The sequence below is a fragment of the Physella acuta genome, unplaced genomic scaffold (genome assembly GCF_028476545.2).
Source record: "Physella acuta isolate Inbredline_101_S28 unplaced genomic scaffold, ASM2847654v3 ptg000091l, whole genome shotgun sequence".
Taxonomy (NCBI): Eukaryota; Metazoa; Mollusca; class Gastropoda; family Physidae; genus Physella; species Physella acuta.
In genome coordinates, this window is record NW_026731611.1 from 343990 (window position 1) to 370652 (window position 26663).

At 33.7% G+C, this 26663-nt stretch overlaps 2 protein-coding genes across 4 annotated transcripts; one reads left to right on the forward strand and one right to left on the reverse strand.

Moving 5' to 3' along the window:
- The first annotated feature begins 5164 nt into the window (after positions 1 to 5164).
- On the forward strand, positions 5165 to 13443 carry LOC131928582 (lysine--tRNA ligase). Of its 3 annotated transcripts, XM_059284651.1 has the most exons (16): positions 5241 to 5322; positions 7734 to 8023; positions 8162 to 8288; positions 8884 to 9046; positions 9142 to 9235; positions 9448 to 9530; positions 9850 to 9953; positions 10094 to 10219; positions 10385 to 10504; positions 10947 to 11109; positions 11568 to 11741; positions 11867 to 11952; positions 12045 to 12130; positions 12359 to 12485; positions 12677 to 12820; positions 13106 to 13443. In XM_059284651.1, exons 2-16 carry the CDS (start codon positions 7872 to 7874, stop codon positions 13199 to 13201), a joined length of 1845 nt encoding a protein of 614 aa, XP_059140634.1. In that variant the 5' UTR covers positions 5241 to 5322; positions 7734 to 7871; the 3' UTR covers positions 13202 to 13443. The 3 variants fall into 3 exon arrangements, with proteins under 3 accessions (XP_059140639.1, XP_059140634.1, XP_059140648.1); XM_059284656.1 differs by lacking the exon at positions 7734 to 8023 and having other exon boundaries at positions 5165 to 5322; XM_059284665.1 differs by lacking the exons at positions 5241 to 5322; positions 7734 to 8023 and adding an exon at positions 7414 to 7456.
- Positions 13444 to 13841: 398 nt separating this feature from the next.
- LOC131928709 (deubiquitinase OTUD6B) lies at positions 13842 to 26470 on the reverse strand. The gene is made up of 10 exons (XM_059284799.1): positions 26364 to 26470; positions 21558 to 21700; positions 21269 to 21385; positions 16559 to 16696; positions 16430 to 16449; positions 16237 to 16282; positions 15711 to 15819; positions 15232 to 15293; positions 14943 to 15049; positions 13842 to 14707 (listed from the first exon to the last, which is right to left on the reverse strand). Exons 1-10 carry the CDS (start codon positions 26461 to 26463, stop codon positions 14608 to 14610), a joined length of 942 nt encoding a protein of 313 aa, XP_059140782.1. The 5' UTR covers positions 26464 to 26470; the 3' UTR covers positions 13842 to 14607.
- Between the last annotated feature and the right edge of the window lie 193 nt (positions 26471 to 26663).

Sequence of the window (26663 nt, forward strand, 5' to 3'; positions counted from 1 at the left end):
AAACGCCAACTTTTTAACTACGTGAGATTGGTTTAACAAATTTGTATCCATTATCTTAGAATCCTGAGTTCTTGACATAGCGCTATGACGCGTGTGGTGTGGTTGGATAAAAATGCCTACTAATTCTGTCCAAATTTTAATTAATATTTTTGAAAACTTTCATCGGCAATATTGTTCTAAATTATGGCAGGAATCGATTGGTACATGTTTCAAGTCGCTAAGTGGTCTGGTTGCCGAGATATGGGCCAAAAGCATTTTTTCGAGGTTTTTTGGCTTTTCCGGGAAATCCATGAAAGAAACCCGGAATTTTTTTGGCCTATGTTCATTCTCGTAACTTGCTTAACATAATTGCTTTTGGAATTAGTCCTCGATATTGCTTCGTTGAGGAGATACGACTTAAAGCAGCTGCGGACACACATCCATTCATACATCCAGAAATGACGGATTAATAAACGCAATTCTCCAGAATGGAAATTGCGCTAAAAATCTGACATGCCAACTATTAGAACTATTGTAGTTTTGTGTGCCAACAACCTTAAATTAAGCAGATGTGCCTCTGCGGATTATAATTAGGCTTATTCTGGATCACTCAGATTTATTACATATAATCAAACCAGAAAACAAACCAAATTAAAAATGCTTTTGCAGAACATTTAATCTATTGACATGGAATACCACAAGTTGAAATGCTGAATATTTACATGACCATGTTAATATATGTACATTCTTGAATGTCAAAGGAAGTTGAATACCAGTGCTCTTCTACTATTATAAAACCGTTTTTGGCTGTTGCGTGGGAAGAAGCCCAAAACGTTTCTTAGTAATGATTCTGTGTCTCGAGTATTTATCCTCAGGGGAGAACCTTGCTGGATGTGCTGATAAACTTGGCTTCCCTTCTGGATCTGTTTTCTGAAATGAAAGCCGAAAGTTGTTGGAATAAAAAAGAGATGAGGTTTATTGCTGCTCGACAAAAGCAGAATCTTATTCATTAGCATAATAAACCATTGCCATGTTTTTACTCTTTTTGAATCACATTTTCTGAAAAATATGTAAAGGAGTAAGTATTATGGAGAGATGAGTCACCACTATGTAAGGAGTGTTAAATTCTGATGATCAATGTTCGAGAAGCTCTGGTTACTATTTTATTTTGGCCATTATTTATTTAAGGATCTAACTAAAACAAAATGTTTGAAAAAATACAACAAGTAAGGCTTAGCACATGCAACACCGGTATTATTTAATTTGGATGGTCTCCAATTTGATGAATTTCGAATGTTACCCCCACCCAATGCAAGGTAAAATTGTCTCTTTAATTAATACTAATAGTTTCGCTGTCTGTCTATGTATCTATCTGACAAGAACGCTATAGAGAAAACAAGCAAAATAAAAACATGCACAGTAAATTTGAGTAAAACAGAAACGAAACATGGCGTCACATTGAGTATATAGCAAAAAATTGTCTCAAGCCGGGAAAATGCATAAAATAGTATGACGTCATTGATTCGAGTAAACATTGAATTAAAAAGCCAATTTTGTTCAATCTTAAAAGTGGCTTGCGTGCAGAAATTCTTTCATGCAATTTTACGGGTAGGGGCGAAGCCCCACCTCAGTGTAGTTTTGCGTGTAGAGTTTCTTTCATGCAATTCTTCAGGTAGTGGCTAAGCGCAACACCAGTGTTTCTTTCAGAATTTTTCCTCCCCGGCGAGGGGTGGGGGTACTTGAATTTTTTGGGGGACGGGGGTAGAATTTTCTGGGAGGTGGCGGACACTGAAAAAGTATATAATTATGTTTTGTTGAATGAGACGGTAGACACGGTTTTTGGGGGGGGGGGGGGGGGGGGGGGGGCGGAGCCCCCTCCTCCCAAGTAGAGTTGCCTGAAAGAAACTATAAACGCGACTTTTGTCATGAATGAGATTAGGTGCATGGTTTAGGGATATGCCTATGACTATATTTTGTATAAATTATTGTACCGATTCTGGATAAAAATCTGTTTTCAATGTCATTTTTCGTTTCCGGTTAAATTGAATTAAGGTGGTGATTTTGGTTTAGAGAAAATAGCATTATCAACCTAAATATCGCTGGTGATACGAAGGGAGATTGTTTTGGTTAAGGCACGACACACAACACTGTGCGTCGTGGTATGTGGCCTGACAATTCGAAATATCATCCAAAATCTCATGTGACTGGCAGTTTTTGCACCCTTCTTTCAACTTACCGGCTCACCTTATGCAATATACCAACATCCATATTCCATAGTTACTAGATTCTAGATAGGCTATCTAATTCAGATTTAGGCCCAGTTAAATCTGGTAGTTAATAACAAAAATACATTAGCCATTGCATTATCATTAGTCCCTCATCTCATGAGTCATTAGGCTTTCTTAGGGTCTACAAATAATGTACTCTAGAATACTCTTACTTTAGATGAAGTGAATGATTAAGTTAAATCTAGGCTAAACTTTCTAGATAAAATAATCTAGATCTATTCTAGTTCTAGTGTATCTAGATAGATTCAATTAGATGGTAATTGTACCTTTCTAGATCTAGATTTAGTACTAGATCTAGGTTCTAGCTAGCTAGGATCTAGAATTCTAGATCTATTCTAGATTCTAAGCTAGATTCTAGAATCTAATCTAGATCTAGTAACGAGACTTAAAACTAGACGTCTAGAGTAGAGTAAGTTTAAGTAAAGTCTAGATCTAGGGTAATCTATCGTTTTAGGTACGTAAAATCGCCCGCGACTAGTAATGTGAAAAACAGGTGACTCCTTACATTTTAATAATTATTTACATTTTAAGATGATTTATGTTTTAGAAAAATACAAAAATGTTTCCTTGATTCATTTATGTACCTGTTTTTAAACAATTGAATTAAAACTTTTCAGTAATAAATGAGCACCAGCGATGTTTCCAACAGATGCAACCATGCTCATTTACTATAGCAGCCATCTTGTTAAAGTTTTATTTTTATAGACTTATAGCGCGAGATTCAGGCGGAAGTCACTCTATTTTACAAATGGCTGCTATTTATATAGTAAATCTTGCTTGCAGACACTGCTGTTTAAAGTTAATTTCTGGCCTGTATTGATATATTTAGCCATCGATTTAGGTTTATTATTCATTTATCTATAATATTTGACACAAACATATCACAATAAACTTCTATTACAGCCTTGGCAATGAGGTAACGTTTTCGTACATTAATAGCCGCGGGCGATTTTACGTACCCAAAACGATAGATTACCAGATCTAGATCTAGTTAAATCTAGATTAGTAATAGTAGTATCATCTAGATCTAGTCTAAAATGTTGAATAAATAGATCTAATTAAATTAAAGGTAATCTATCGTTTTAGGTACGTAAAATTGCCCGCGGCTAGTAATGTACAAAAAAGTTACCTCATTGTCAAAGCTTTAATAGAAGAAGTATAGGCCTATTGTGATATATTTGTGTCAAACATATTATAGATAAATGAATAATAAACCTAAATCAATGGCTAAATAATAAATATATTCGAAGTGACTAGTCGGAAGAAGATTTTTCTCCCCAATGTCTCCACTTAGTCGGCAAAAGATAGCTCTGCGCATGCGCAGTGACCTATGGCTAGAATGAGGGTTAGGGGTAGGATTAGGGATAGGAACTTAAGCAAGATGGATGCTATAGTAAATGAGCATGGTTGCATCTGTTGGAAACATCGCTAGTCTTCATTTATTAGGCCTACTGAAAAGTTTTAATTCAATTGTTTAAAAACATGTAGGCCATTTGTAGGCCTACATCTATTTCTAAGTGAAACAATTTTGTATTTTTCAAAACATAAATCCTCCTCAAAATGTGAAATAATTATTAAAATTTAAGGAGTCATCTGTTTTTCACATTCACATTACTGTCGCGGGCGATTTTACGTAGCCTACCTAAAACGATAGATTACCATATTAAATAAATAGGTAATCTATCGTTTTGGGTACGTAAAATCGCCCGCGGCTATTAATGTACGAAAACGTTACCTCATTGTCAAGGCTGTAATAGAAGTATATTGTCACAATTGTGATATGTTTGTGTCAAATATTATAGATAAATGAATAATAAACCTAAATCAATGGCTAAATATATCAATATAGGCCAGAAATTAACTTTAAACAGCTGTGTCTGCAAGCAAGATTTGCTATATAAACAGCAGCCATTTGTAAAATAGAATGACTTCCGCCTGAATCTCGCGCTATATGTCTATAAAAATAAAACTTAAACAAGATGGCTGCTATAGTAAATGAGCGTGGTTGCATCTGTTGGAAACATCGCTGGTGTTCATTTATTACTGAAAAGTTTTAATTCAATTGTTTAAAAACAGGTACATAAATGAAACAAGGAAACATTTTTGTATTTTTCAAAACATAAATCCTCATCAAAATGTGAAATAATTATTAAAATGTAAGGAGTCACCTGTTTTTCACATTACTAGTCGCGGCCGATTTTACGTACCTAAAACGATAGATTACCAATAAATAAAATCTTGATCTTCCTTACTTTTAAAGTATAAACTCTATCTCCTGCGTCATTCATGTAGAACATCAGTAACAGAGACATTTTTGTTTAAATTATAGATTAAAATCTAGAGAATTATTATGGATCTAGTAGGCCTGTTCTAGAACTACTCTAGATCTAGATTCAGATTTGTGGACTTCCTCGTGTTCTCGGGGCTGAGTTAAAATTTAGAATCTAGATCTAGGTCTGCCGAGAAAAAATTAAGTATCGCAGTTTTAAATAATGTGGCATAACGAATACAGTATCGATGTTTACTGTATCGTGTTTTACGGTGTGCCTTCTTTAGTTAAGCCTAACCTACACGCATAAAAAGCTTCATAATACTCGATTTATATCTAGATCTAGTTAGTAGGCCTAATTTACTGGCTAGAGAAATCAAAAGTCAGATTGATCTAGAATCTACTCTAAAACTAATCCAATAGAATATTTCGTAGATCTAGTCTACAAAATGGAATTCTAGATCAGTCGTACATAATTGCCCGGGGAAAATGGTTTTAAAGTAAAACAATTATTTAGAAACAGTTTTTTATTTTTTTACAACAAAAAATATTAATAATATTAAATATTAGAGTCTAGTAAACTTGCATCTAGCTGGGCCCAGCGTCATTATAGGCCAAGATCTAGATCTATCTCATACATCCTACTAGATCTACTAGGTTGGTCTAGGCTAGGCTAGCCTACGTTGCTTCTAACTTGATTTCTTGGGGCCTAAACTAACACCCGGTTGTCCCGCTTGCACGTGTAATCATGGCGGAATCAACAGATTCTAAATCTATCAGCAAAAAGTAAGTTGAGGGAATAGGACTGTATAATTCTAGATCTAAATACCTAGATCTAGATTCTAATGAAAGCCTCAAATTCTTAAATGAGTGACTTAATTTGGACTTGATAAACTAGTCACCTAAGATATAATCTAGAAATCTAGAATAAAAGTAGAGGTCTAGATTTTCTAGATTTTTTAACTAATAACTAACAAGTTCAACGTTAAGAGAAGTCTAAGTCTAGTGATGATGCAACGTTCCTGCAATAACTCAACTCTCTCTTAAGCTCCTCTTAGTCTAATTAATAATAACGAGCTGACCCGCGACGTAGTATACGCCGCCGTCATCTAGATCTAGATCTAGTTTTATTGGTTACGTTTAATTTTCTGCTTATCAGCTATTCATAATTCCTGAATTCAACACTACCACCTCCACCCCTCCCTCCCTTTTCCCCCTCCCTCCCTCCCCCTCCCTTTCCCCCCTCCCTCTCTCCCTTCCTTTCCCCCCTCCCTCCCCTCCCCCCTCCCTTTCCTCCCTCCCTCCCCTCCCTCCCTTTTCTCCCTCCCTTTCCCCCTCCCTCTCTCCCTTTCCCCCTCCCTCCCCTCCCTTTCCCCCTCCCTTTCCCCATCCCTCCCCCCCCGTCCTTCCCCCCCCCCCCGTCCTTCCCCCCCCCCCTCTTCCCCTCCCCCTCCCGCACATTGAAAGCAGCCATTTACAGACAAAGAAAAGATCAACCAGAAATTGTTACCTCCCCGTCATTTCAAATCGTTTAGTACTAAATTATCTGCCCCTAATATCCGTCACTAAACATTCGGGGTGAACCACAGCTCACCTGACAGGTGGGGGGATGAGGGGGGGGGGTTCACAGACAGGAATAAATATATATAGAAATGGGGGGGGGCAAAAATGATAGTCTGCCCTGGGCACCGGTTCAAGTCGCTATGGCTATGCCTCTGCTTAGTCTCCTATTAATAAGTAGTAAATAGGACACTAGATTCTAGATTAGATTCTATAGGCCAAGGCCTGTCTATTTATTTAACATTAATTTCATACCAATTTTAGTGATCAAAATAAATCAGTAGCCTACAAAAGGCTTTTTGAAAATATGTTTATTAAAATAGGATGTTAGATCTATAGGGCTATAGGCCTAACTGTTACAGTGGGTTAACGTAACATAATTTAAGGCATTTTAAGGAGTGTTGTTGTGATTCAGTTCTCTGTACTTTTTACTTTTAGACTTTTCCTATTCTGGAGGGGTCTTAGTTGGGTGTTGCCTCGATCAAGTTATTATTTAGACTCAGTTCACTGTACTTTTAGACTTTTCCTATTCTGGAGGGGGTCTTAGTTGGGTGTTGCCTCGATCAAGTTATTATTTAGGCCTAGGTATTTTTGTAAATTTTTCTTCAGTGTCAGAAATATTTTTAATGATTAGGGCCTAATATTAATTTATTACAGGGCATTTAATTTTCTATCACAGATCAAATTTAAGAAGACGTTAGTTCTTAAATTACTCTCCACCCACTTATACTCAGTGTAATGAACAAATACATCAGATAAAAAGTACATGGCAAACACTAAAGGTTCATTGTTATAATCTAATCAGTTTAGTTGTAGAATTGTCTCTATAAAACTAAATACAATATAAGCCCATAGCTTTGAAATTAATGAAATGACAACTCAATTTTGTAGGCCTAAAAAAGTGGTTTGACCCTTTCTGGCAGCGATCAATACCAAGGCAACAGTCTTGCTTTAATATAGTAAAATTGGGCCTAAAAATTTATAAAAATATTATTATTATAATTTGATTTAATAGGCTATAATCAACTTTATGCTGTGAATAGTATAGTAATAAGCCACTTTGCTGTTTATTAACCTGAGATGGAATAAATTATGACTTTTTATTGTGTGGCCATATTCTAATAACAGGGAAGTACTACATATAAATATAAGACAAAGTAGGCCTAGGTACATTGTTTAACTTCAAATTGTTTTAAGGATTATAAGAAAATGATGCAACTTTTTGTAACAAGAATAGGCTTTGCAATTTTAGGGCAATAGTCCAAGTTGTGTATAAATAGGTTAAGAACATTAATTACATTCACATTTAACTTATTACTCATTATACTTGTTATTTAAAAAAAATGTGTGATACTAAATGGTAGTAAACTTTTGTAAAGCTTCACCTTTATTTACTTTACATCACTATGAAAGAGACTGAAAAATGAATGCATTTTTTTGTTGTTGCAAGGATTAATAGTAGCTAGATCTAAATATTTAATTAAAAATAATAGACCCAACTACATTTATTACATGAAACATGAAAGTAATTTGTATTTACTGTAGCCTACATGGAAAGTAAGAACTATTTCTTAATCTGTGAATTACTTTTAAAAAGTTCATAGTCCAAATGATCTATTTTGTATCTATTTTGGCAGGACTTTTCAAAGCCATCATTTTCTATTGAAAGAAGAATTCTGAACTTCGATGCTCTTCTTTGGTTTTAACATTACCAATACACTGAGAGCTGTTGTGAATAAAGTTTTCTCTGTCCTGTTGCCATAACATCTTTACCAATGTGGAGCTCAAAGTTGTTAACAACCTTTTTACACAATCATAATATTGTATTGGCACAGCTAAAAAATGTTGCTGCGTTTGCAGCATACAGGAAATTAGATTTCTCATCACAGTCTATAGCTTTTTGTCACCATGAGATTAACAAACCTAGGTAATGCTGTTTCATAGTTCAGTCTCTTTTAAATAAAATAAAATTGCATGGTTAGGTTTTATCTGTACTAAATATTCAAATGCATGTATTTACTTTGAACTTCATTGAATAATGAAATATAATTCACTTTTTGATCAGTGAACTGAAGAGGAGGTTAAAGGCTGAGAAGCAGGCCAAAAAGAAAACAGAGAAACTAGCAACTGAACCAGTGGCTGAAAATAAAGAGGCTAAAGGAGATCAAGATGAAGAAACATGTGACCCCACAGTGAGTAAATATTTAATTCACTTCACACTTATGTTAAGTCATTTAAAGTTGTTGCTGTTGCAACTTTAGATGCAAAATATTGAAACTGTATATTTCTTTAATGTCTAGTGTTGCATTCAGTTTTAAATTAATTAACCCTTACAGTCCTGTGTGTCTGAAGTTTTCTTAGTGTTACATTCTGATGCATCCCAACAATGTATAATACTAATGTATTATTTACACTGGTAACAGAAGTCTCATTGGTAATAAGATTTTGAAAATACTTGCAGAAGCGGAAAAAGTTTAAATAGTTTTCTTTTTATTATATCACAATCAGCTAATTTTTTTAAATGAAAGAACTTTATAAATATAACTGAAATACTAACTAATTAAAATTGTTAAATTTGGCTTTGATTATAATTTAATTTTATTGGGGGTAAAAAAGTTCCAGCGACTTTAAGCATTTAAATTTTTTTTTAATTGAAGAAATATTAATACATGTTTTAATGTTTAGCAAAGGAAACAACAAATAGATGGTTATGGTGTAAAAAAAAGAACCTTAATCAAAAGATGTTTTATAGAAATATTATAAAAATCTGGTTTAATTTTTTTACAGGAATACTTCAATATGCGATCGCTTGCTGTATCTCTTCTCAAAGAATCAAATGAGCCACCATACCCACATAAATTCCATGTTGGAATGTCTCTTCAGGAGTTTATTGAAAGATTCAATCACATAGATTCTGGGGAAATTTTAGATGAGGTTGTAACTGTAGCAGGTGATTAAATTTGGACTTTTAAAAAATTTGTGTTAACTTTTTTTTTTTTGCCAATCAATTTCAACTTTTAAACACTTATTTGCACTTTTTATTAGGAAGGATTCATGCTAAAAGGTTATCTGGTGCAAAGTTGATATTCTATGATTTGAGAGGGGAAAGTGTGAAGATTCAAATCATGGCTAATGCCAAGTAAGTTCTTTTAAATGGAAGTATATTTGTTGTTAAGGTGATTGTCATACAAGTCAATTTAGAATGTTAGGCTTGTTGTGTATTTTAAAAGTTATTTATTTATTATGTTTAAATTGGTGATTTCTATTTTACACAAAATAAAACCTTATAAAGTTGAAACTTTTAAATTTTACTTTATAAAAACAAAATTGCGTCTGAACCTTGTATTGTAGATACTATGAAAGCCCAGAAGCTTATGAAAAGATGGTTGAAAAAATCAAACGAGGTGATATTGTTGGTGTTAAGGGAAAGCCAGGTCAGTTATATTATAGAATCTGCTACATTTGGCAATGAAATTGTTAGATAGTAATGTTATTTCACAGATTTCCATGCATTTTTCTTCTTAAAGCAGTCATAAATTTCAAAATATACATTATTTATAAATAAATATGTTCTTATATAATTATTATTATATTTCCATAATATTTATTATAACATACCATTATTAAAAACAAACTAATCCATCCTTTTACAAATGGTATCTGACTTGGATTTATTATCGCTACATCTTTTATGTAAAAAATAAAATTCAATAATATACATTATCACTTCTAAAAAAAATCAATTTTTTGTAGGAAAAACAAAGAAAGGAGAATTGAGCATTGTTCCAACCACAGTGACCCTTCTTGCTCCTTGTTTAAGGCAGCTGCCCCATCTTTATTATGGTGTGAAAGATAAGGTATCTTCAAGGAAGGGATATAAACTTTATTTAGTCTTAAAAGAGCTAGATTACTTTTAAACACAGTTGTTAATAAAAATGAACCCTTTTTTAGTGAAAATTGGATGCATATATAGGTATATATATATTAAATATTTTAGGAAACAAGGTTTCGTCAACGATATTTGGATCTTATGATTAATGAGCCTGTGCGGAACATCTTCATCACTAGAGCAAAGATCATTAATTATTTACGCAGGTTTTTTGATGAATTAGGTTTTCTAGAGGTAATTAGTACTGTGGTTTCTTAATTGTGTTGTTACAATTGTTTTTTTCAGCACTGTTCAACTGTCCATAAGCAATTTTTTTTTAATGAACATCATTTGGTATTCTTCTAGATTAAGTTATTTATATTCTAGTATTAAAAACGACACAAATTTTATACCTTTCAGGTTGAAACTCCAATGATGAGTTTAATACCAGGTGGTGCAGTAGCCAAACCTTTTATCACACATCATAATGATCTGAATCAAGATTTATACATGCGAATCGCTCCTGAGTTGTATCTTAAGGTAATTAAAAATTTTGGACACTTGTGTTATAGTTATGTCTGTTATTCGTATTAAAAATAGAATCTAGAATACATTGTCTAAAATAGATATAACATTTTAAAAGCAATGTCTATATATTTCTTTATAAGATAAGTGTTTGGTTGTTTTTGTATATTTTTATCATTTCAACCGTTGTGATGTGGAGTATTTTAAGTTTTATGACCACCTTCTGTTTCTATTGTTATTCGCAGTGGAACTATGAATTTTATAAAGATAGATGCCAAGATTTATTTACCTGCTGAGTTGTTTTTTTAAAACTCAAGCGCTGCTAGTAAAATTGAAACATTTTTTATGAGATTAAATGTTTTGTACTTTTTCTAGTTCATAGTTCTGTGTAATGTGTTTTAATAGAGTTTGTGAACAAATCAAATTTTATTACAAAGTTTCTTTCTTTGCTTGGCAGATGTTAGTTATTGGAGGTATTGACAGGGTCTATGAGATAGGAAAACAGTTCAGAAATGAAGGCATAGACCTGACACACAATCCAGAGTTTACAACATTAGAGTTCTACATGGCATATGCTGACTACAATGATTTGATGACACTTTGTGAAAGCATGCTCTCTGGTTGGTGAAATTTAGTCATGTTTAAATCATACAAAAAAAAATTATATTTGACAGTTATTTATAGACATTTTTGTAATTTCACACTTTGGTGTGTTAAAGTACTTTTTTTGTTTTGTTGCTGTTTCAAATTTTTAAAAAGACTTTAAGACTTTTGCATATTGTAATAAAATTGCTCATTAAACATAAAGCTGACCCAGCTCAATTGTTAGAGAAAAAAATGCTGTTAGAAAGTTCAGCTAATGGGATGAGTTGGCTGAATTGTTACACCATTGCAGGGGAATTTTCTGTAATGAAGGGGTTAAGTTACAATAATAAAAAAGTGATTTTATTTATGAATTATCCCTTAGTTAATGAGTAATTTAAGTGGGAAACCATAAATAACATAAGGTTAATTTAAGTATCAGATACATTTTTTAATTAGGAACTTTGAAATGTTTGCTTTTGATATTTGTAAACAGGGATGGTAAAGCAGTTGACAGGTGGGTACAAAATAACCTACCACCCTGATGGACCAGATACAGAAGGCTATGAAATAGATTTTACTCCTCCATTTAAAAGAATTCCAATGATCCCTGCCCTTGAGGAAGCCATGAATGTTAAATTTCCTCCAGCTACTGAGCTGCAAACAGAATGTAAGTTTTTTTTTAATAATTTACTCAGGACTAGGAGACACTTTTATACTGTATAGGTTGCTTTACAGTTTTTTATTTTGTTAAAGCATAATCTAACTTTGACATTCTTTCCTACCCCACCCCAGCTGCTCGCAAATTTTTTGATGAACTTGCTATTAAGAATGGTGTTGAGTGTCCTCCACCGAGAACTACTGCAAGATTGTTGGACAAGGTATTTGGCTTTTTTTTCATATCTCAATTTTATTTAACATTTCAGCATTTAATTGTATTAATATTTTAAAAATATTCTTACCTTTAAATCAGATGGTTGGTCACTTCATTGAAGACAAAATAATCAGCCCAACATTTATTATAGAGCACCCAGAAATTATGAGCCCCCTTTCAAAGTGGTATGTTTTTTTTTTTTATTATTATTATTTGGTTTTGGGGCCATAAACATTTTAATTACTTCGTAAAACAGATTTTTAAATTAATAATGCTAACTGGTTGAAAAACAGTTGTGTTCAATGCAGTTTTTTAAAGAAAAGAAAAACTTTTGGCCATCATTTTATTAAGTTGGAGCTATTAATAAAATTCTTATTACAGCACTAAAGGTACTATTTTGTTTCTATAAACAGGCACAGGTCAGTTCCAGGGTTAACGGAACGCTTTGAGTGCTTTGTGATGCACAGAGAAATTGTAAATGCCTTTACAGAATTAAATGATCCAGTTATACAAAGAGATCGCTTCCAACAGCAGGCAAAGGTAAGTGTCGGCAACCATTGTTTACACATTCACTTTTGGTCAAGCTTCTCACTGACATCTCATAACATTAATGACATTCAATCATATCAAATGTTTTATTACTTGATTTCATACAGTAACAAAGGTTATTAAAGTGACAGTCATTATTTTTAACGAGTTCACAAATAAATAGACATTTTTATTTCTACCAGGATAAAGCTGCTGGGGATGATGAGGCTATGTTCGTTGATGAAAACTTCTGTGTAGCCTTGGAGTATGGTCTCCCCCCAACTGGTGGTCTTGGACTTGGTGTTGATAGACTGACCATGTTTTTAACAGACCAAAATAATATTAAGGTAAATTCTTTAAGGGACCTACATATTTCTTCACTTGTATACAGGAATCTATTTTGAGCAGTGCTCCTATGTCAAGCAGAGAAAAAGCATTTCTTCTTACTTATGGCCACATTTTCCCTCTAGGCATTTCCACCTAGCTTAAGTCCTACCATAAACTTCTTACTATTAGTTTAGCTTTAAACTCACATGCTGCTTTTGAACCAGACCATAGCTAGCTTAAAGAACACCTCTTGTTTTGTAAAAAAAATGAAACAATTGACCAGAAATGATTGAATGCTTTCACAGGAAGTTTTGTTTTTCCCTGCCATGAGACCAGAGGAGAACACCCAACCACGAACTGTCAATGATGCTTCAGGGGAAGCAACCCCAGCCAAATCATAGTGCACTGCTAGATGCATAGATGCTCACATTTTTGTCTTGTTTATTTAGATGTTATTTAAAAGTTGCTTGTACTAATTTTGTTTCACAAGTTTTCTGTAATGTATTTGAACAAGTTAAACATGTTTTAATAGCTTTCCTTGATGAATTAAAGATAATGAAGCATATTGAATATTAGCAGATCAGTTTTAAATTTCATAATTGGTTTTCCATGTACATCTAATAAACCTAATGTTTAAACCACACATCTGCCTTGTTTATATGGTTTTTTATTAGACATCTAAACCTAATTACCAATAGTATGAATTTTCAACTCAGATTTTCTCATTACTCACCTCAAGTTATGTACCCAGCTAATCCATCAAATCTTGCTATAAGATTGACATACCTGTTAAACAGATGTATTCTTTTAAGTCAAAGAACTGACAGATGTCTTGGGCCACAGATCATGCAAGTTTTGTTAGATTAAAAAATATGTTCACTACAGCCATCTTAAGATATATTTAACTCCTGTAATATTTGTGTTTGTTTATTTTTGTTACATGTCATGACAACATATGTGTACTTGTGAAATATCAAGTACAGCATTTTTTAAAGGAGCTTGTTACTCTAAAAAATTTGAACAAAATCTTTTTCAGAAGAGAAATGTTAAAATAATGTATTAACTCACATAAAACAACAGAATACAATTACATATTTTTGTCCCAACTCAACAGTTAGTCCACATCATGCCCTTGTATACATGTCTTATGACTGCACACAGTCTCTTGACAAATAAAAATGGGCTTTACAAGATTGAGTGACTGCCACACTTCGTTCTTTCAACTATGGTTAATACTGTTCATAAAATATACAGATATTTTGTCTTGTATTTGGTGCGCCTTAACAATGGCAACCATAGCTGTTTATCAGTGAGAAATTGCTAGTCTAATCCTGAATTTGATTACAGTTGCCATCAACATTAATGATAATCGTTACATCTGCTTTTAATAAAATACTATAAACTATAAAATACTATATAAGTCTTCCATTCCACTGTGAAAATAATTAGTGGCATTACAATTAGAAGTTTTAAATGTATTTCAGTAGACCAGTACAATTTTTTGAAATGTAATTTTAATTATTTTACAGACAGTTGGGTAAATAAGGAAGTAACAAACATTACTTCTCCTATCCATAGTTATTTCAGGATGTCAATATTTTTCTTACAGTATAGATAGTAAAAAAAACTTTCATCTACAAAGTACAACAGCTGGATCATTTTTTTGTTACATACTTGTAAAAACATCCTTCCAGTTTTAAAAGAATCGTGTGGACTGTTGCCTACTTGGCTGATGTCAATTGAAGAATTCTATGTAACAATATTCCACAGAAAGATATATGTTTTTTTTTAAATTGCTGAACCAATTTTACTTTAATACACTGTTTTCTTCGTCATCATCCTCATTTTGAGAAGCCACAGCAACAGAATTATAATGTTCTCCTAGACGATACACATGGCGATGGTACCTGTGAATAAATAAGACAAAAATGTATGATAATACGGTTGCCATGGTTGGAATCATACCAAAAACTATAAAAAAATAATAGGGGAACAACTGAGTAGATGGTTGGGTTCAGTGCAGGCAAGTATACATCTTTAATATTTTAAACAAGCACTACCTTAAACAGCTTGCATTCCTAAAATGTTTTACAATGACATCTTTACCAAGCCACTGAAGTTAGAGGCAGAAAAAGAACTTACACAACAGTAACAGGATTTCCTTCCATGCCTTCACCTATAACTAGTGGTTGCATGTCTGCCTGTATGACTACAATAGGAACTTTTAACACCTCAGACAGAGCTCTTAACTGAAATAAAATGGGGAAAAGAAAATATTTATTTGGATTTAGGAAAGTATCGGCCTGTAACTAACTAATAAATTATATTAAAATTTTAAACAATTTCTTTTGAAGAATTGTATTAATTTTATCAATTCATAAAATGCTTATCAATGACCACTGTTACCAAAAAAAAAAGGAACAAAACCTACTTCTATCTGCCCTCCCCACATGGGAGAGTTTGCTGTTTTATCACAATATTTCTCAAACTCTTCTGTAAAAAATATTTTAGACAGGTTCATTAGTTATAGGAAAACCAAAAAATAGTTGAAAATATCTACTAATGAAAGAAAAACATGTTTTCAAAAATATTAAATGACATTCATTGCATAGTTTAAAAAAAAAGTAAAATACCCTTTTGAACCATACAGGTCATGTTGCAGGTGAAGTAGAGTTTAATTGTTTCAGTGACATTAGCAAAAAAGGGATAGTGTGGTCAGCAGTATGTCCGGCCACCTTTACTTTCTCTAACGTGAGTCAGGTACCCATCAAAGCTGGGTGGACTCAAGGATGCCATACAGTGGGATACTAACACAAGACTTTTGGGTTAGCAGTCAAAAGCTCAACCATTTGACCAACCGTCCCTTTTACAGTAAGAAAGTCTTTAAATACTGAATCAAGAAAGGCTTGCCTGGTGTCAGCATGTCTCCTGTGTCAGGGTGGGTCAGGAATGGAAGAAAATCATCTTTGTTAGATCTCATATATTCAGCTGTTTTATGCCGTAACTCCTCATTGCTATACTATAAAAAATTTATTAACTTAAACATTAGTTTTTTTCAACATATACATTTTTACAAATTACAAAGTGATTCCTCTATCTGTTAAAAGGTGTAAACATTTGAACAACCACATAGTGCAGTTAAAAAAGAATCATTCAATCAATCAGTTTCTTCAGCATATGTAGGGAGTGTGGTCAGTACTTAGCTAAGAAGGTTAGTGCTAGTCAGTTACCCAACTAAGCTGGGTAGACTTAGGAACATCCTACAGACTCCAGAAAGTGAACCAAACCCAAGACTTTAGGGTCAGTAGCCATGTGCTCTATCACTCAACCATGACAACCCCCCCCCCCCCCCCAATTAATTCATCATTATAATTATATATATATATTTTTTTTTATCCATGTAAAGAAATTTTTTTGAAATGTAAATAAGTTTTACCTTTATTTTAAGACTCAGCAGTTGATGACTTACAGCATTGTATAAACTATGACAAAAAAAATAGAAATATTATGTTGCCAAGGCGAGAGAGGCAGAAATGTCAATCATACTAAAAAAGCACAAATATTTTCATATATTTTTTCTTCTGATAAAAAATTTAAAAATTAAAAAAAAAACTTGTTTTTGGACTCACCAGTTGCCATCAGCAGGGATCTGTTAGTTTGAAAATAATCGTAATTGTTAGTTTTGTAAAAACCAAAGTTTATGCCCACAATAATCTCAAGTTGAAAAAAAAATCTGGCACATTTTTCAAGCCGCTTACCTCATGGAGTACCAGCCCTTTAGTCTTTAAAATTGCTTTTATTTTCATCATCTCTTGTTGCCTTGGTCCAAGTTTATTTTCTTCATCTTGTTCCTTTATTCTTTCTTCTCTTTCTTTTCCTTTAGCTTGTTTTTTGTCCTTCATTGGATCATAATATAAAATCTAACACATTTAATGTGAATGATGCAGGCTGATAAAACAAACAAACGTAACAAGTCCACATACAACCATGGGCCTTCAAAGATATTTGCGGGGGGGGGGGGGGGGGGGACCAAATCTCATTCGAATGAAACTCTATATTGCGGTTCCCACTTTACTTATTATAACTATCTAGAATCTAGAGATTTTTGTTTTGATGTAACCAAAGCGAGTCTCTCAATGGCATCGTAACAACTCCAGCAGATCAGGAAATGTTCGACGTCACTACCAAAGAAAAGATTATTTAAAGATTTTAACAACTGTACTGTCCATACTGGTCGGAAACAATCTGCTCTAAGACAAATCGCGTGAAGCGACTGTCAACAAGACGAGAGTACACGCAGTTTTGATGTTGCACGCGCTAAATCTTGTACCAAGTTTGTGTTTTAATGTTGCACGCGCTAAATCTTGTACCAAGTTTGTGTTTTAATGTTGCACGCGCTAAATCTTGTACGAAGTTAGTGTTTTAATGTTGCACGCGCTAAATCTTGTACCAAGTTTGTGTTTTAATGTTGCACGCACTAAATCTTGTACAAAGTTTGTGTGCTAATGTTGCACGCGCTAAATCTTGTACGAAGTTTGTGTTTTAATGTTGCAGGCACTAAATCTTGTACGAAGTTTGTGTTTTAATGTTGCAGGTACTAAATCTTGTACGAAGTTAGTGTTTTAATGTTGCACGCACTAAATCTTGTACGAAGTTTGTGTTTTAATGTTGCATGCACTAAATCTTGAACGAAGTTTGTGTTTTAATGTTGCACGCGCTAAAATCTTGTACGAAGTTTATCACCACACCCCTTTGACAGGTCACATTAGCAGCCGACAACAAAGTCACAACAAGCGAAGTCGCACAAGTTATGGGAGGCATATTGTATAGAAATCTAGTAATAAAACAAAAAAACATTATTAACAAAAAACATGATCAGATTAATCGACTGCTTGGCTAAAGTCCACAGATTGTCTGACAGACAAACTTGAACCTGGCCGGTCAATGCTGTCAAACATCCACACAATAAACACTTTGTTTACGCAAGTGTTCATTCTAAAAATAGTTGTGGAAATTAAGTACCAAATAAAACACAGAAATAGTATGCTACGACGCCCTTTCGAATAAAAATAAAATCCATGTTGAAGGTTTCTATGAGAATACGAGTCTAAAGAATTAAAATCGAAAAAAAAAAGTGTTTTTAAAAAAAGTCTGCAAACACAAATACCGTTTAGATCTACCCAATTACGTAGATAGTTCTGGAAAGTAATAACACTGGTAAACTATCCCACCCACCCCCTTACGTGTTTACCTGATATAGGTTTTAGATTAGCATATCCCGACTACACCCCCTCCCCCTTCCATTGACCGATTGAGCCGTGGATTAACGATCTCGTCTACCTAGCTAGTCTGGCACTGGCCAGCTAACCGGTGCCAATAAAGAAGCTCTGGACACACGGGCAGGCGGACACTAATGGGGTTAGACGGCCGTTAATCACCGAATGACAGGACGATAATGGACTAGTCCTCAGAGCAGGAGGGTAAGAATACATTTGTTGTTTATAGCCTACACATGTCAACTTGTCAAGTATGGCATTTACATGCCAGCTTACTGAAGTAAGGTTTCTACATGATTGTGTATGAGATACGGCAGCTTACTGAAGTAAGGTTTCTACATGATCTAAGATTTTGTATGTAAATCTCATCAAACTCTCAATAGTCAGTTGGAGTAAAGATTGAGTACGTTTGCTTGCCTGTACAAACTAGCGGACAAAAATATAGATAGTGGATAACTACCATACACAACCCTGACAGCCAACCACACAATCACTGACAGCTACACTGACACACCACTGACAGATACCAGCCACACGAAAAACAGACACCACACACAACATTCAGCCACACACACACCACTGACAGATACCAGCCACACACACACCACTGCCAGCCATACACACAACACTAAAAGACAACATTCAGCCACACACAACACTGACAGCCACTAGCCATACACACAACCCCAACACACAAGAAGTCAAGAGGACTGTGATTTAACTTGCAGTTGTAACGTCCCCCCCTAGACGCCAAAGAATGAGTTCACCAAACCCCTCGCAGCAACATGTCGGGCTAGAGTTTACCGACCTGCGTTACATACTGAGAAAGATAGAGCTGGAACTGGACAAGCCATACAAGCAATGGCTAGCTTCTAGAGAACACGTGAGTACGGTACCTCTATGTGTAGCCGACACAGGACGGAGAGGCGCCGTCAGTGACAAGAGTACAAGACTTAATTGCCCATATCTGCATTGATAGGTTACGTTCTTTCCAATTTGTAAAGTGATCTTAACTCTTTCATTGAAACCATAGGGGTGGGGATCAAGCTTGAGCAGACAGGGCACTAGATGAGAGTTATTCCCCTGTGACTACTGTGACTACTAACTACACCATTAGTACCAGTTCGCACTATGAAACATTCTGGTGTCCTTCAAGTTGAGAGGGCGGCATTTAAGTCCGATAACGATATTTCTATCCCAAACCTAACCACACGGGTTAGACCATCGACCACAAACGAATGATCACAATATCAGCTGTTAAGCAGGAAATGGCAACCTGAAAAATTGTGGTAACAGCGCAGGCTTCAATCAGTCCAATCATGCTTCAAACATAGAACAGCTCACAGGCCGAGCTCAGCGCTGATTTTTAACAGATTTGTCCTCTAATGCGTGTAGGGGGGGGGGGGGGGGAAAGAGAAGCCTGCAGTTTGAAAGAAAGAAACACTACCTGCAGTATATGCCTTATTTATTCCAGCACTAAAAAGTTTGTGCTCACAATTTTAACTAGTCATTAACCCATTTTGCTTTTCCCTCGATAGGAGTCACCAGCCAAGAAAATCATTTACATTTGTATTAATTACATCTCTCTGTTCCCCCTCTTAATCTGACGTCACAAAATTGCCCGCCTTCCGGAAAATGTAATTTCACAAAATCCAGCTTGTTAAAATAAAAAAATAATTTTCTTGTCACATTCTCCATCTCCCCCCCCCCTCCCATACCCGTTGTAACGCCATTAACACCCGGCATAAATTATCTGGATAATGGACACGTCTTTCAAATTAATCCAGTGGTATTTATACGTTCTCTTATAGTAGAGTATACATAACAAAGCATCGTATCTGACATGTGTAGATTATGCTTGAGTGTTGGTCATATATGGGTGCAGGAAATTTAAACAGGTTGGAACGATTTTCTGGTCGATGCATTAAAGTAATCAGCTAAATCCAAACTTAGCTGTACACACAGATGTTTATTAATTTACCATCTAGGACAGAAACATGCACCTCCGTAACAATATTTTGACATTAAATGAACCCAATCACCAATGGCAGAAATGAATTTGTCATCAAATTTAAGAAACTTAAGTAAGCAAAGGGTCAAGCCCAGAACATGGAAGCATCAAAGATTGTAGTGTACAGCAACAAGATTTAAGATTTTAAAGCCACAATCATGAGTGCTACATCCACAAATAAACACTGACTAAAGATGATGAAAACAAGCAAGTACAGTGAGATTGTCTTTATTATTAGTGAGGGTTTATATTAAACACAACACATCAAGTCCAACAGGTGACTGAGCCATGGGGTTTTGTTTTGCTAGGGATTCAAGGGGGACGATTCTAAATATTATCCAAAATAATTTTGGGAGAGTCGTCCCCCCCCCCCCGAGAAAAAAAGTGGAAGAAACGCTGATAGCAATATCTTGCACAAAAATTATTGTATAAACTGAGTACAAGAATTATAGGCCAGCTATAATGTAGAGGTTGTATCAGCATAAAATATAAAAAGGAATGTCAGAACTTAGCTCCACATTTTGTATGGTTGGTATTTTTGTCTTGGTCCCAAGCTTACATAAGTAAATAAAGTAGTACCAGTGGATTAAATATTTAGAGGATATAAAATACTGAGATAAATTAGTCTGGGACTACATCAAAATTACTTATCTTTTATGTAAAACCAAATAAAATAAAACAACTAACATGCAAGAATTTTCAACATTTAAAAACTTAGATGTCTCTTTTTCCCACAATCTTTAAAATGTGGGGCACTTATATCTACAGGATATTTTAATTCATCTGTTAATAAAAGATTAGACATAGAAGAAATAGCTTCTTGAATTAACTGCATGCACTATAGTCAGTCAAGAGAGTTATAAATCTAGTGGGTTTGTCTCCCCTCTACACAAGAAAATAATAAAAAATGAAAGGTATCAATCAAATCTTAAAACAATTAGCAAGTAAACTGTTAGTCTTATAATAATTCTGTAGCACTAGGGTTCTCTGGTTTTAAAGGAGGATGTTTTCAAAAGTGTAGGACTATATCGGTAGACATTTATATCAACAAGAACATCTTTCCATCCTCCACTCATATTTTTACAAAAACATCTTATGTGCACATTTTTATATTCAAAACAAAAATGTTTTGTGCACTTATTTGTACTAGCACTGTCCTATGTGCATAGTCATTGACTTACCCTTCGTTTTTGAGCTTTAGATTTTTTCCCTTGAACTGTATCTGCTGATTTATCATCAGCAGAATTTGACAATTCATTATCATTTTGGTTAGTTGTTTCATTCTCAACTGGATCTGTCTGAAATAACAAAAAAAAAATTGCCTGAGCTTAATTCATTTGACAAAGTTGATGTTAATAAAACTATAATATTAAGCTATTTCTAACTGTTTTCTAGCTGTTTCCTCTGAGATCTTAGAGAAAACATTAAAGCTATCAATAAAAATCACAAAAGCAGGAAATAAAAACAGACCCTTTCTCTTGAATTGAAGTAGGTGGTCTCTTCATCTTGTTTAGCATCCATTTCTGCCTCAAGCTTTGCAATTTGTTCAACTGATTCTTTTTTTTTCTTTTTGTCACCTTTTGGAACAGCATTTTTGATCTTTTGAATCTGAGCTGAAAAATGTACAAATACACCAAATTTTAAAATCAAAATTGTATAAACACCTGCTTATAAGTTATATGCCCTGTAATTTAAACATTTTTGTATGTGTTAAAATTGAGGTATTTTGAAAGACATAAATTAACAATAAAAAATATATAGCTACTGATTGCCTTAGTTAGTTCAAACTACCAACATCAACTGCTGTGATGTGTGTTCCAGATTTAAGCTGCAAATAAAAAATCCTTATAAGTGTCATCCTTTTAAATATCAGCTAATGGATATTTCTGGGTATTGCTGTTTTGCTTAAAGTTCTGTTTTTATGTTTTGTGAGAAGTTTTGATTCTAAATATTTATTACGAGATAAATGGCCCGTTGAGGGAGAGATACAACAGGTGCTAGGTTGATAGTGTTGTCTCTTTTCTCTAAACCAAAACCAAAATCACCACCTAAACTTCAAATTTAACCAGAAAAGAAAAATGTAATTGAAAACGGATTTTTATCCAGAATCTGCATTTAACCGTATTTAAGCTTATTCTACACGTAGTTACTGCACATTGGTACTAAATATAATCTTAGTCATACCCCTAAACCTTGCACCTAAGCTCAACTAGGACAAAAAGACGCATTTAGAGTTTCTTTCAGGCGACTCTACTGGGGGTTGGGCTCAGTCCACACCACCCACCCCGAAACATGTTTACAGTCCCCTTCAACAAAATAGCATTTATAAAGAAATTATACTTTTACCAGTGTCCGACCCCACCCCAGAAAATTTAGTCCACCAACCCCCCTACGAAAATTTCAAGTACCCCAAGGAGGAAAAAGTCTGAAAGGAACACTGGCCACATTTGTAAAACATACAGACTAAAGGTAGAGCCTACTTCTATAATATAGACCGGTTTCCTACTTTTGGCCGCTAAATCTCAATCATGGAGAAAGTGTTTCTTTCAGACTTTTTTCTCTGTGGGAGGGAGGCACTATACATGGGAGGGGGGGTGTTCGGATTTAATTCTTCTAATGATTACACTAATGGTTTTTAATTGCATGTTTACTCGAGAATCAATGATGTCATATTATTGTGTGTACTTTTCCGGCTTTAGAGACTATTTTCTACCTATATGTTCCATGTGACATATGTTTCATTTTCTGTATTACTGTGAAAGTTTTTACTTTGCTTGTGTTTTTTCTATAGTAAAAGCGTTCCCAACAATAGAGTGACAGTGTGACAGAATAGCATAACTATTATTATAGATACTTTGGATTTTAAAAAAAAAAAACTTAAAAAAAAATTAATTTAGTAAGAGATCATGCTTTTGATAACATTCTGAAAAATAATTCTTAAACTATACAACTATTTCAGCAATTCAATTTTTTTAGGGGGAGTAAATTGTGATAATACTTTATCAAAATAATAGTCTATAGTTTTGTATACCTTATCTTGACCAAGCTTAATGATCATCTTATTATCGTGATGATGGTGGGGGATTAAGGAAAAGAATGTGACATCATATATGGATAAAATTAAATGTTCGTTTAAAGTAGGCAACCTAATGAGTCTACCTAAACTTTCTAAAACTACCAAGTAACAAACTTTGGTAATCTATGGTTTTAAGTACGTAAAATAGGCAGAGGCTGGAAATGTGAAAGAAAGGTGACTCATTAATATGGCTTTAATACAGATATATTTGTGTCAAATATAATAGATAATTGAATAATAAACCAAAAGCAATGTCTAAATCTATCAATATAGGCCAGAAATTAACTTTAAACAGCAGTGTTTGAGAGCAAGTTTTGCTATAAAAACAGTGGCCACCTGTAAATTAGAGTGGTTAAAGTAAACGGCTTGGTTGCATCTGTTTAAAACATGGCTAATCGTTTTTTATTTAAAACTGAAAAGTTTCAATAAAATTGTTCAAAAACAGGTGCATGAAACATTTTTGTAACTTTTAAAACATAAATCCTCCTAAAAATCTGAAATTATTACCAAAATGTAATGAGTCGTCTGTCTTTCACATTACTAGCCTCAGGCGATTTTACGTATCTAAACAATAGATTACACTAACTAAAACTTCTTCAAGTGACAAGAAATGAAATATAGTTTAATTAGGATGTATCATTTGGATAAAGGGAGATAATTTTTATACTAAAACCTGCCCAGAGCTCTTGAGTGATTTTTCACATTTTGTTTTTACCACTGTCTCTTATTAATTTAAAATTAATATGATATGGCAGGAAACAGATTGGTACCGCAAAATGCATATTCGGTCTTCGCCGTTCATAAACTTTCTAACCAGACATCGTTCGGGGATTTTGTTTATACTGATAAATAGAGCAAGGTTTTTACAAGCTTCGTTAGCAACATTTTTGTGGAATTCGTTTTTTATGACATTTTGTGCCGCGGCGAAGGATGCGAAGTATGCAAATCTAGATGGAATGGATCTACTTGGAAAGTACGTGTACTGCACTAATGAGGTAAGAAATAATATTTTGTAAAAATAACTATTATTTTTTTATTGATTTTTCATTAGAAATGATTGCTGTAAATTATAAAAGTAAAAAAAAGTATATTTGAATGCGTTTTTTACTTTAATTTGAACAAAATGACTGCCAAAAATTACGACACATCGGCGTCGCTGAAAGCGGGAATTTCAGTTAATTTTTTACGGATATAAAATTGTATTTTTTACTCCGAAGCATGTATTTAAATAACAGTTAAGTTAAATCTATTTAATTCTGTAAAATATAATTATTATTTTGCCGTAGATACTTTTTTTTATATTTTTAATGATTTTCTGTCGCGGAAAATCGGTATTCGCACCATGCACGCACACGTAGTAAAACTAGACTTATCTTTAAAACACGAGAATCTTGAGTACACTGCGAATAACAAAGTTTTTAAATTTTAGTTTACTTTTGACTTTAAGCCATTTGTTTTAAATCGAAATTAATTGATAATGTAATTATTTCAAAGTAAAAATTTTCCGTCGCAAATTGGCTTCTAACCTTCGCCACTGAACCAGCCTACGCACGACATTCGCGCGAGTCTGTTTCTTCGCAATAGTCTGTATAGTGTCGAGGGCTAATTCTAAAAAGAATCGAGTCCTTACTAATCTAATGTTTATTAAAATTAGGTACAATTGTTGGAACGCATGAGAAATAACAAATTAATATTTCTTTAAATCTATAGCCAAAAGAAAGTAGAACTTTATAACTCTGTAAATTATGAATCGAGTGACGGCTGTCGTGAAAACGGGAGCCATTTTACTCTTTTTTTTAGGGTGACCTACTTTTATTATATAAGTTTAAAATTCATGAATTTGATAAGCAGCTGAGTAGCTGACTACGCATGCGATATGGCTGGCACGTTTTGGGATAGGGATCGAGTACACCATAGAATTTTTTTTTCTTAGAACTAAGCGTATTTTTTTTTTAAATCAAAAGATACTTACATATCAGTTGTTGATTTCAATTTCATTATAGATCTAATCACTAACTTCAGTTTTTAAAAGTGATTTTGCTTCTAGAACTAGCGTATTTTCAAAATTACGTAGATTCTAAATCTAGATCTATTCACTTACTATTTGACAACCGTGTCAGTAAAATGAGGTCACCGCTTCCAGATTCTTAGGTTTTAATTATGTTTGTCATTTTGATCTATTATAAGTAGCATTAAAACAACTGCATTTATTATCAACATTGTTTTTATATGCCAGTTCTAATTATACATTCTGTTCATTACCAATTCTAATGAAATCGTATCAGGCCCTAACTAACACCCTGTTCACTGACACTACACTTGAATGACGCCACAGACAGTCGTAACTTTAAATTAATGTTCAAAGTACTAAACAATTATAATTAGCCATGTAAATGCTGCAACTATATTAAAAATTGGCATATAGACATATTTTATTAATTATGTTTTTTATATAGACCTTCTATATTTAACTCTGTTATTTTTTTCTTCCCCAGAGTGTTTCTAAAAGCCAGAATTTTAAAGGGGAGGGCGGTCGTTTTTTTTCTCAAGAATAATTATAGAAATAAGCTATAAACTGGTATATTTTGTAAAATTTGACATAATTACAAATAAATGTATGCCTAAGTGACATTTCTGTGTAATTATATCGTTAATTTTGTGAATTTCGTGGATTTTTGGACCTCACTACATTTAGATGTAAAAAAAAATCTCAGTTGAGTGAGTGTGGTTAATCTACATTTTGAACGTGATGTAAATGTCTAGTGCTATTAATTTTTATATTTTTGAATTCCTCGATTGTTAAGCAACAAAATTGATATATAATATGTCAATATTTGTTACTTTGAAAATTGGCGAAAATCGACCCTAAAAGTAGATGCTTGAGGGTTGAATCTGTTTCCTGCCATATTAATTTCAATACACACACTTCACAAAGCAACCACATTTTCAAAATCTGCTGAGTTTCAGCTATAACCTGGTGCAATTACTTTTAAAATACGCTCACCTGGAGGTGAACGTGAAGGGGCGAATAAGATACGACTGATACGTTACAGTACAGTTTACCGTTACAGTTACACACACTGCGTTACAGTTTAAAATTTAAGAAGTTTATTAAAGGCCTAGTAATTTTCCCCGTGGATGTTCATGTAGAAGAGCCGAATAGATCTACTAGTGTGAGTTAAATGTGTCGTTTTATGTACCTTGTAAATCCCTTCGTTCCTTTTTATGTTTCGTTAGCAAGTCATCCTCTGTATGTATATTTACTAGCCGCTGAGTTAAAGACTCTTCGCAGGTAGCCATGTTTGAACCGGAAGTATTTCCTTTCTGCGGTGTTTAAAACTATTGTGATTACCATTTGTTTTTTATTTTACAAATACAACATTAAATAAATAAATAAGAAGCTTTGTCGCCGAATCACAATTTTTAGCTTATCTAATTATAATGATTATATTTTTATATATATTCTTATTCTTATTGTATAAATGTAAGTATTAGGTTTT